At 39.0% G+C, this 12,674-nt stretch overlaps 1 protein-coding gene across 1 annotated transcript in view; it reads right to left on the reverse strand.

The window, feature by feature from the left end:
* Positions 1–12,306, reverse strand: part of gabbr2 (gamma-aminobutyric acid (GABA) B receptor, 2) — a 189,191-nt gene extending 176,885 nt beyond the window's left edge. The window contains exon 1 of the mRNA XM_042012065.1: positions 11,304–12,306. Within this exon, the coding sequence (XP_041867999.1) occupies positions 11,304–11,618 (315 nt within the window). The 5' untranslated portion in view covers positions 11,619–12,306. The remainder of the gene's footprint in view (positions 1–11,303) is intronic.
* Between the last annotated feature and the right edge of the window lie 368 nt (positions 12,307–12,674).

The following is a 12,674-nucleotide window of genomic DNA, read 5'->3' on the forward strand; positions in this document are numbered from 1 at the left end:
AATGCGCAGCATGTGCTCACCACTAACTCTTAATTATTGTTCTCTTTTCCACAATTTGCATTTGTCTGCCAAACCAAAAAGGTGAAAGTGTGCTGAAACAGAGCAGATTGGAAAGAAAAATGTTTTTTAACATATATGTTAAAGCTGTATTCCATCTTCCTTATCTGTTTTCCTTCAAAGGGGGATCCTTATAGTTTTAATGGCTATGCTAATTTCTGTGTTCCAGTAGAATACTAATAAGGGTAGTAATTAGTGTAACATGAACTGTAGCTCAGTGTGCACAAGAGCTGGACTTGTCTTTTAAAGAGCCTGTAAAATGGGACTGAAATCTCTGGCAGGGAATGCACATTTAAAATTAGCATTTGGATTGTTAGGCTTAATAGTAACAAACTTTGCACTTAACTGCAACGCCAAGAACGTCACAGTTGGCTGACCTTTATTACTGTCCTCTGTCAGATCCAAAACAACTCGCCTAACATCAGGCTCTCCAATTACTTGTTTACAATTCCATCAGCACATGGCTGTGATAGCTGTGTATATGTGAATAGAAAAGTTGATATGAATACAGCACAGGAATAATGTCCTCCATCCATCCAGATGGCCTCTGGAATTATCTGCTTTACGTGGCATAATGAAATCTCACTCACCATCCAACTGCTCTCTATTAAATTAACATGATAGGCATCCTTCCTTCTAACAGCTCGGGGTGTCATCAACCAAACAAGTGATGTCTGTCCAATGGGCATATCAATCACACACAACTGAGTCAATAACCATTAGACTATAAAAAGCAGCTATGATGCAAAGCAGGGATGTTTTTGCATTAAAATAAAATAAAAGTATTTTCTTTAAGACAATATATTGTATACATTTACATGGTGATTAAACTACTTTATCTATGTTGTATAGTCCTTTTTTTTTTTTTTTTTTTTTTTTTTTTTTTTTTCTTGTATAGTCCTAAAGCGAGTGAATATGCTAAGGCTGAGCACAGATGGGCTTTTCCTTGGAATTTCAAGCATAATAAAAGTGTTCAATAAAAGATTGCTGGCAGAGGAAATGACCACTGATGTCTTTTGGCAGCAGCCAAAACCCCAGGAGTGCATTGCTCAAGCATTTGACTGCAGCCATGAACATCACATAATAGGAAAGTTCCCATCACATAAAAGCTATCCTGAAACAAAACATGTGAAAATAGCACACCATTCAATGTCTTAAATCATGACAAATTTGATTGTATAAGTAATGAAAGTAAAATCAAAGCACACTTGGTCTGCACAAACAGAGGAACTACTTTCTAGAAAGTAAGCATCGAATCATAAATGGAGCTATAAACAGAAGAGACCATCTGAGATGAGGATTATTAGATTTTACTAAATATAACCCCTCAGTATGTTAGTAAGTTAATTACATTAGATCTCCAGATTTCACATTTTTCCATTTCTTTAGAAATCTGTGCAGAGGAAATGGATTTTAATGGGCTTCATTTTGTTCTGTATTCACGATAAAACGAAGAAAAAAATCAATGACATGTTTTCATTCATTTTGTTGAGATGCTTTAGATTTTCTTAGATGATGTAAGAGAAGTCTGCATGAATGTCAAAACAAGTCTATGTCTCACGGTGACAGCTGAAACTGTGAATGCCCTAGTCATTATACTGTGTGTTCTCCACAACCCAGTTATTTTCCATCTTATTTATGAAATTCAAATGGTTAACAATGTCTGAATTTTTGTGCTAAGTAGTTTTTAACAGCTAATGGCGCTTTCAAATGCTCTCACTTAAGTGTAGAGTATCATCTTTTTAGTGAAGGGAGGAAGAACACACAAAGCAGGTTAAAAAGTGTATTTTATGATTGCACTCAGCTTGGTGAAGTGTACCTCTTGCAGTACAGATTGCATCCTCCTGTGTCAAGTATGCAGAGGTGTTCTTTCAAGTCTTGAGATTCTCATTTATTTGTGAAAGATGTCAAGAAAGTGATTGTGCATAATAAATATCAATTTGCATGCTGCACATTTGAATTTGATGCAAGAGTCACACGGAGAGAGCACTAATGACATGGCCTCAGACTCAATCTGACATCTAGGTAGGAATAAAAGAATAAAGGGAGACAGAGACTCCAGTGGTTTGTGAATGGAGTGTGCAAAAAGCTTAAAAGGCAGTTAAGAGCTCCTCCTATTCTTGGATTGTGAGCTGAATGATATTTAACTGCATCCATTTTATTCAAATGTACATCCACGCATTTGGCAAAAAAATATTAAGTACGTTTGTTTCTTTTTGTTTCACCCCAATAATAGATCTAATTCAGGCAAAAAAACAAAAAACAAAATACAAAACCTTATTCTACAACCAGTTTCTTGGCTTGTTATCAGTTCAAGGATATCTGGTCTATTTTAAATAGGTTATAAAAAATACTGTGGACTCTAAAAGAAGAAAGTTAAATTTGAGCTGTGTCAGCAGCTTACGTTCATGTTTGACTGACGTGTGCTCCAGCTGGTATCATGACATGTAACATGGAGACAAAAAAGAGTAAAGAAAGAAAATTGTAAAAACACACATTTTATAAGGTATCTGTACGTGAGACCTATACATGAGATGTCATACTCAAGTTTATTAAATGTGTTTTGCACAGTGTGGCTTGCCATTAATTTATAAGATTTCTGAAATTTCACAATCTGTAAGCGCCTTTAAACCCAAGCATTTTAATAATCCTCGGATACACACACACACACATATATATATATATATATATATATATGTGTGTGTGTGTGTGTGTGTGTGTGTGTGTGTGTATGCAGGTATGTACAATCAGTACGTGGATAATCCTTATCCATAAGTGTAACACAAGTTCTGTTACATTAACTACTTTTTAACACCATAATTCCTGCTATTCCTGCTATTCCTGCTATTCCTATATCCTCCAACATGCATAGTTTAGTGGCGTCTTTACTACAGAGAAACGTCTTAATTTTATCATGTAGATAAACTAAGAGCAACATTCGTTCACAGTGTACCTATGTTATTGTGCAGTGATGTGAGAGGGTGTATGTGTGCGTGTGTGTGTCGGTTTAGGGCTGTGGATTGGGATTTATTTTCTAAATAGTTGAGATTGCTCAAAACAAAATGCTCTGATAAAACACAATTCCACTGATACAACATAAAACCAAACAATTTAATCTGTCCTGCCATCCATTTATCCAACTATTCAACCATGAAGTCACACACATGCACATGCACATGCACACACACATACACAGATACACATGTGGAAAGATTAGGACTGAGTCATAGTGGTTAGTGCTTTGTTGGAAATGATCTCTTATCATCATGGCACAGCCTTTTGTGATCATATGTGGCATGATTGCCTGATTTGGATGGGCATGTATATATCGTTACTACCAGGCATGGGCACTGAGAAAGTATGAATGGAATTGTGTATGTGTGTGGGTTACATCTGTGACTTTATTGTATGTTTTTACTGCTGTAGGCACACAATGGATTCACTGACTATATTATGCTAACAGACCCAGCAAACAGGGATGGAGGAAATAGTCACCATTCCCCCAGTCACCATGAGCAATGAGTAGACAAATGTCTGATGCATGTCAAACATTGCTGGCCAAAGAGTTACAGCCACAAAAAGATCGCATCATTTTTATACAATCTGAAAAAAACACAGCATGGATGTATCAATATAGAAAAACCTGGACTGTACAAATAATGTGCAGAAACAGTGGCTCTCAACCTTGTGTTGTCATAATAATTATCAGGTTGCTTGAGGTCCTGACCCTCTGGTTAATATCTACTGGTCTAAAAAGCATTACAATACAATTTGAGCAATAAAGAAGAAAATGATTTAATCTTTTTCAAAATCACCTTGCCTGGTAAAGTGCAAATGTTATCAACAGGAAGTGTTTTTACTAAACTCAGCACATGACTTACAGCCAGCTACAGCTATGCAAGTGTCAGTGTGTGTAACAAGAGTGTGTGCAGTAAAGAAAGGAATGATGTAGTGTATGCACATGTCATGATGAGAAGAGAGAAGAGCAAGACAGGCTGTTATTCTTCGGTGACACCTTTTTGAATCTCGATACATCCCAGCTGTATCATCTGGTTGTCCTCAGAGAAAAAGTGTCAAATGCCCCTGACCTTTGAGATGCTACAACCACATACATTATGTTAATAGAATCGTGCAACTAGCCAAGCGTGCAAACACAAGCGGGGACTTAAGCATGTGGCAACTTCCTTCTTATAAGAAAGCATTTTCACACAAATGCAGGAAACGTGTGTATCCATGTGCACACAAAAATTTGGCTACATTTGACTAACTGTTTTTTGGCAAAGAATTATATGAGCTTTAATGTAATTACAGTAGCAACAAGGACACACTGTCTCTGCTTATTGCTCTGTTCCATGTCCCCTTGAGCACGATAGACAGGAACATGCAGAGAGTATTTGTCCAATCTCTAATGACAACAGCAGACCCATTCCACTGTAATCCTTTCATTTCTCTCCACTCACAGAAGAGAAGCAGGCAGGCAGAAAGGTAAATGTGGCATCTCTGTGAGTACGCCTTTATAAATGGAGTGATGGTGAGGTGATAGGATGTATTAAAAAATGGCACGTTTGAGACATAATAACAGCTGACAAAGGCAATATTGTGTTGAAAACAAGTCATCACTTCAAAAAGGTCACCTGGTCAGAATGTGCTTTGTTTAAAGGTTAAACAGTATTAGAGGAGATGCTAAACATTTTAAACTCATCTTCCAGTCTCTATCATTTATACTGTAAGCATATATGCACTAATTTAGTGATGGAAATTCTCCAGACATGTTACAGCAGGGCTTCTCTCTTGGGGTTGGTAACCATGAGTGCACAAACATATTCTCCTGTCTGTTAAAAAAAAAAAAAAAAGAGCTCGGTATGTTGAGAACAACATGGCAAATATTATGAATACTCTTAACAACTTACGATGATCGTAAAAATCATGATGCTAACACTACGTTTTGGAGATAAAAGTGATTTTCTTCAGCAGTTTACTGTCAAACAGGCGATAGTCACAAAAAAAACATTTGCCGTATTAGCTGTCTGTGTTAATGGCTTGGCTGGATGTAAATGGCAACTTCATACAGAAGATGCACCAGCAGAAGAAGTCAGACAGTCTGACTTAGTGTTTCACTTGACATAGCAGCAGCCCCCGTAATGGTTTTCATCAGTACCCAAAAAAAATTAAAAAAGGGGGTGGGAGTTTATTATCCATATCGCAGTTCTTCATTGAAGTAGCATTTTTAGTATTTTAGCGCATAAGCCATTTCTCCACTCTGTACAGTACGTTCCCCATTTTATAGTCACCATTTCCGGCCTCACACAGCTCTTCATCCATCCTCCCGCCCTCTTTGTATCTCCTGTGTTATTTCCCAGTGGGTGTCCCTCTGAGTTGTGCAGTGCAGCCACAGAGTAACTGTTTGTTTAATGCTAATGACAACCAGATGCTTGATTTGCCACCTTTTTTGCAGTCATTGTGCATCACGATGATAGTTATATTATGAGGAGGGGGCTTGCCAACAGATGTCTCATCATTGCATCTATGGGGAAAACACAATAGGATGGCATAAATGAAAGATGATCACAATTTGACAATGACAAATTAATTTAAAATCTACATATGATCACAAATTTATTTAATTTTTTTACATGCATTGCTTGATAATGAGATTATTGTGTCAGGTGAGTATTTTGTAATTAGTTTTCTTCCTGTAAGGTACGATGCACAGTTTTTGTTTCAAATAATACCAAAGTTATGCTGCACAGTACAGTACGAATATCAAATCAAATCAAACTTTATTTATAAAGCACTTCATACAAAAGCAGCACAAAGTGCTTAACATAATAAAAACAAATTTTGAAAATATAAAAAAACACAAACCTTCACACACTCAACTACAAAACTTCAAAGTTCAATACCACACCTGATCATACTCCTTTTCATACACGCATCATCACACACTGATTCCTTTCTTTTACTAAGGCAGATCAGCAAAAATATCTTAGAAAAATCTTAAGTATTGACAATAACATCCTTAACAACAGCATTCATTGCATTGCTTGATTTTAACAATGTCAGCGCAGAATGATTCAGTCCATCTCGAAGAATAACATTCACCAACCACTGAGATATTCACAAAAGGGCTTGTGCCCACACATCCACTCAGCTTCCTTTTCCATCTTTTGCCAATCTCCGACAGGCACAAATACACATTTTGACAGCTTTACAAGTAACAAACAGGACTTGCTTAATGTGATCTTGAATTGAAATACAGCTGTTGCCTTTCATGTAATCAGCTCTCAAGTTACACAACACATAAGGCCCTAAAGCATGATAACAAAGAATATATATATATATATATATTGGTCAACATTCTTGCACAATCATTGACAGCATACTGTTAACTACTACTTCACCTTGATTATTGTATACTAGTTTAATTTTATTGTATTGGGGTTTTTTTTTATGTGTTTGTAATAAAGATGGACACAACAAATTCTGACTCCAACATTAGCCTTTTGAAGATTGATTGGGACTCAAACTCTGGTTCACTGAAAGAAGAATCTTCAGGCTCTGTACATGGAGCGCCTCCTGCCATATATTTTGACAACTCCCAACATTAAAGAGAGGTGGGAATAAAGGAATGAGAATAGGCCGCACAATGTGATGAATCTATTTCTAATGAAGCTCTACAAAACGTCATGCTCAAATGACCACAATTTCCTGACCTTAGGCATTGCTGTAGGGATGCCACTTGAACAGTTGTGATCATATGTGCTGCATGTCTCTCTGTGGGTTTCAATTATATGAAATTAACATGTGTGTGCACGTGTGTCATCATATCTGTTTTAAAGCTAGCTTCAGGGTACATAAGAACCTTTTATCAAGACAGTTCATTTTAATGATCGTCTTGCTTTAGGCTTCCAAGCCACTGAAAGCCTGACTCAGAGAAAGGTCAGTAATTACCGCTCTGATTTACTAATTTCACTATGTGACCAATATTGTTCTCATTTTGTGTGACCAAGAGTGAGTAAACACCAAAATAAACAGTATACTATAATAAGAATGTAAAGTGATATAGCTGACACAAGAACACAAGATCTTAAAATCCTTTAAACAGATCTACGGCTCATACCTCACTGCATTCAGTAATTGCTTTTTTAAGTAGCCATTAAGTATTTAGCCTCAGAGAAGCAACGCAAATGGCATTACATTATGATCCAGTAAGAATTAAGATAGTAGCCATTTCCTCTTCCTGCACACAAGATGATACAAACCTATTTTGGGGTCTCATAGCTCTACATATCTCTGTCTCTCACCTCTCTCTGGTTGATTCTCCCAAGAGATCCTGTTTGTTCCATGAGAAGGGCTGCTGCACACTGATCCCCACTATCTGTGTCGGGTCAGTGAATACAGCCGCACTCAGCACTTTCTGTATGCTTGGAGTGTACCCGAACTGTCACTTGCTGCTTTTCCCAACTCCGCTTGAACATTCAACCTTTCCCAGGGAGGGGTGACAGGCAATCTTTGTTGACCCTCCTGAGTTGCCATAACACTAAATATAACATAGATGTCAGATATTTAGATAACATGCAAGATGTTCAGCAGGGCTGCTTCAGTGGATACATGTTAGAATCTTTTACACAAAAGCTCAAAGGTAAGTTATATTTATTGAACCAGTAAGTTTGGTTGAAGGGTACGCTTTGATGCTCTTTTTGAACAAACAGCTTATGTTATAAACAAATGACACTTTGCCAAAGTAAATTTAACAAAACCATAAGAAGACCAACAACTTGCACAGGCTCACTTTCACTCAAGACCTATGTTTAGCAGCACTGACCTCCATTATGGTAATCCCTTTTTACTGAAAACTTAACTTCTTCTGACAAAATGACAGAAAGCCTTACATATGCTCAGGGGGGAGTTCAGCTTCCTGTGAGCAAGTGTACTGAACAGTGGTTTCAGGCTTGCCAACATGCACACACAAATGACATGTTGCATCTAGTCCTTTAAGAAGGCGCAGAGGAGGCAGATTATGAGTGTGCAGGAAATCTGCACATAGGTCACTGCCATTGTAGTCTCAGGAGATCCAGAGTACTGCATATGTGGACAGTCATATACTATAAATACTTCCCTCATACTGTACATAGTACATAACACATAGGCAAGGTGTGCACCTCCAGCTGGAGACTTTCACTTTGTGGTAGTACTGATTTGCCTTTAAAGAAATTTGCAAACAATCATTCTTTGACAAAAACAGTCTAAGAAACATAAACATTAAACAGCACAAAACCTTTAAGAACTGGATTTGTGATTTTATTTACAAAATGGGAAATGCTTTTGATAAAGTGATCACAGGAGCAAAGTGGTCAAGACGCTACACTAATTTGCTTGTAGGCTCAGATGAGATTCTGATCAAACCAAAAGGTGACTGGATCAACGCAGAAGCAATGGACAAACTGTCATTTTCTGTTCAGATGAACATAACTATTTGCTTGAATGTAACTGATAATCAAAGGCTTCATTTCTAAATACATTCATATTTAGTGAAATCCATCTGTGTCCTCACACTGCACAAGTATAATGCATGTAAAATTGTTTAAAATGTTTCATTCAAAATGTAAATGGCAGCAATTTCTTATATGGTATGGTTATCTAGCTGAATACAAGGTGTATTAAAAAATGTGATCTTTCCCTAGAGGGCTCTTTCAGGGGCCTGTCACTCATCCTATAAGCTGGTGAACTAGCGTAGCTTAGCCTAGCACCCTCTCACTGACAAAGTCTCCCTTCCACCCTACTCCAATGCCTCCTGTCCTTTCCAAAGCTTTGATCCTCTAAGCCTGTAGAGTTACGGTATCAGTCCTTGGTTACACTAAAACCCACGCTTACACATCTGCAGTTAGAGCAGAGGACCAACTTGTCCTTCACTGTTAAGTCTCCCTGTTGATATAACCCTTCCTGCTTCTTTTCAACCTCAAATGCTCTGTTTTTAAGGCAAATGTGCAAAAAACCTAAAGTATTGAAGCATCTGAGGAGTTCAGCATCAGTCTCATTGTTCTAGTTCTGCATCATCTCATTTAGATCCTCATCTCTAAGTATACTGTCAGGAACTTTGCTCTTCTTCCAGTAGTTGCTTCCTTCAAACACTAACTAGCCTTAGCTCTCAGACCTTTAACTCTGAAACAGCTCCAGAGTGCCTCAACATCCCCATCATCATCAGTACCACCATCCAGTTCCACACCACCAAGGGGATAGACTGGGCCTGCTCAGTCTACCGATGGCTCCACTGACAGGGGATAAAGGGATAAAGAGCCTCTGCTCAGGGACTGATTACTTACATCTGCCAGGCTAAATCCCAGTGCCCACACATAAACACAGACACACAAGTACATACAGCACACAGGCACACATTTGGCCTGCTGCTAGCTGCAACAAATGCACTCATGCATGTATTGTTTTCTGACACAAGCATGTGGTAGGTGGAAAGCTGCATTCGTGTGTAAGTCAGTGTGCTTTGGACTTTTAATCATGTGTAAGTCAAAGATTATATAGTAGTAAATAAATGGTAAATTGTTGGCATCCCCAACTTTACATTATAGCTTCTGTATGTTGTGTGGATAGGATTTTTTTTTTTTTTTTTTTTAAAGTTTACTCACTAATTATTCTCCAAAATACATAATATCACCAACATTAAGTTCCAGTAATTTATCGAAATCTTCTATGTTGTTCTTTTAAGCAAAACATGCTGCTACAAAAGGCCAACATTCTTTGTGATATTATTTATAGCAATGTAATAACAAACAGAATATCAGTGAGGGAAACAAATACATGTTTGTTTTTAGTGCAGGAACATTATTTTTGTTATTATAATTTCCAAAAACATGATCAATTTTTTATTTTCAGTGGTATTTTTTCAGTCTGTATTCAAAATCTAACCTAAATGCCACAGGGGATTGCATTGCCATTGCAACAGAGTTTAGCTTTGTACTACACCGTCGCCAAATAACACTAATCCCATGAGTTCCCATTGATTGGCAGTATTAGAAAGCTGGCACCACTGTCAGACAGCCCAACAAGCGGATGTCAAGCTGGCCCACTGACCTCTTGCTTCCAGCTCATCTTTCACTCCAGGGGATAGGAGGAGAAAAATCATAACTCTCATAACAGCATATTAATCCCATGGTTTCAGCGCATGCTGCTTCTGAGGGCTTACCCCGGCCACTAGAGCTTTGTGTGCTCTCTCTCACACAAAGACACCTGTGCTTATACAAGATACCGGATGCATGGTGGTCAGAAAAATAAATAAATAAATCCTGTCTAATTATGTATTCGGACAAGTTAAAAAAGAGAGAGATGCTTTAATAAAACAAATTTGTATCAACATTACTAAATAAAATTGGTTTTGTTTTTTTTTAAGTCACTTAATTCTATTTGTATATTGTTTTGTTTGATTTTTAAAGTAATCAAATTGTCAGAATTTCTATATGTTTTACTGGATGATACAAAACTTCAAACTCTTAAGTTGCAATGTGCCTTTAAAAGACAAGCTTATGGGCCCCATGGTGACTTTTTCATCGATTCAAACAATTAATGTTACATGTTGCTTAAATCATTATCATTAACCAAACAGGTTTATCAATGGTTAAATTCCATCAGGAATCCATCAGGAATTTAACTGGAGTTGTAAGTATTATAAAATAAATATTTCTCATTGTGCGGCCTGAATGCGGTTGGATTTCGCTCTATTCGTGTATCCAATTACCGCCATCTTCAGGCAAGACGAGAATCAGCCCTTCACTCTTTAGGAAGATGCACTGATTCGTGACTGAAAAGTCATTGAATAAAGTGACGTTTACTGAAAAAGAGTTCAACGTTTGATTCAGAACCAGTTTTGCGAACACGGCGAATAGCACACTGAGTTGGTTTGACCGGGAACACCAAAGTGGTGTTTCTTGAGTGCCTGGGTAATGCAGTGGCTTATGGTGGCAGGTTACATTTAGATGCACTTCAAACGACCAGCGATCACTTTGCGCCATGGAAACAGTCGCTTACACCTACACTGCGCAGGAATAAAACATAACAGCGCGCAGCGCTTTCCCTTTGACAGCAGGGCAATGCGCGCTTACACACGTGCACATAAGCAAGCAACACGCGTGCGCTCAAACACAGCCACATATACACACTAACAGAAACCACTTGAGTGGTAAAAGCACACCCGAGCCAACCAGTAGCAGCTGTGTGATAGGATTTAGCATGTTTACCTCGGTATCGTAGATTTTGGTGATGAGTGAGAAAGAGTACTTCCTGGACTCCCGTATGTGTTGGATAGCCAGCTGGACCGCTGGTTCGATCCCTTGGCTGATGCTGCTCATCAGAGCCGACTCGTTCATGGGCATAAGAACCATTATGGGCAACTTTTCTCCGTCCCTGGTGAACCAGCTGTTGTCCTGTCCGTGTTTGGTGCGGTCGTTGCACACCTTAGCTAGAGCAGGGTGAAATAGCAAAACAGAGAGGAGCAGGCATCCCGTAGGGAAGAATATCTCCCAGCCGCTGCAGTCCCTCCGGGCTGGAGCCATGCTATCGTGCGCAGTGACCAATGGAAATCCCACCGTGTCCTCACTGCTTGGGCATCGCAAAATCGGGCTCGTCCGGGATGCTCAGACGCCCACCCGTCAAGAGAAATTCGAATTTTTAAGAAAAAGCTGCAAAGGCCCCTGCAGTGGGCAAACCGGTTGTGTGGATTAAGACTATGAATTGAGACAATATTTCGACTGCACCTCTGTAAGAATATTCCAATGGCTCAGAGAGTCGCGTTGCAAATGGAGATCTACAGCCACTCCGTCATAGCCTCTCTAATTAACACTCCTTCTCACCTTTGATTAAATCAAATATCAGAGATTGTTCTGAATGATGCCCCAGAAACATGAATTAAAAACACGCCGTTGAATCCAGATAAAAATCAATCACTCTTGTTGACAGTTCTTTCCTCCGAAGTAAATTCCCAGCCAAGAGATGTCAACTGTGGGCATCGCCAAACGCAGCGCTCAGAATGAAAATTTTAGAAAAAGAAAAAACAATCGCGATAAGAGAGGATTGCAGAAAACAGACAGTTGAAGTTAAAAGCTTGACCGCAGAGGTCCGATGTGGAGATGCTGAGACTCTGTCTTAACAGCCTGCGGGACTGGGATGCTCATCTCCGAGAGTGCGTCAGAGAAGCGCTGAATCCGGTGCTGCTGCTGCTGCTGCTGCTACTCACCGTGCGCGCAAGAGGGAGCACTGAATGTGGAGGAGGAGAGAAAACGAGGAAGGGAGGGGGGGAAGGGGAGATGGATACAAGAGCGTGGTGGAAAGGCTGCATAGGCTTTATGCAGGGCAGATTCAGCGGCTTGACATCTAAGTGTAATTTGCTGGGCTTCTATAGGCGAAAGACAACGTTTCAAGCCTAAAAAAGAGCAGACAAGTGTAAATACACAGAGCTATGCCATAGCTGTGGCGTGTTGCATTCACGCATTCATAACAGTTGCATCAAAGAGAGACACATTTTCGAGATATATTTTTAGTACACATTAGAATGCTGATCCTCCAGATTAGATTGTCTCCACCGGCATCATTTGACTCCATGTGTAGCTATT

Source organism: Melanotaenia boesemani, chromosome 17 (genome assembly GCF_017639745.1).
Source record: "Melanotaenia boesemani isolate fMelBoe1 chromosome 17, fMelBoe1.pri, whole genome shotgun sequence".
NCBI classification, from domain to species: Eukaryota; Metazoa; Chordata; class Actinopteri; order Atheriniformes; family Melanotaeniidae; genus Melanotaenia; species Melanotaenia boesemani.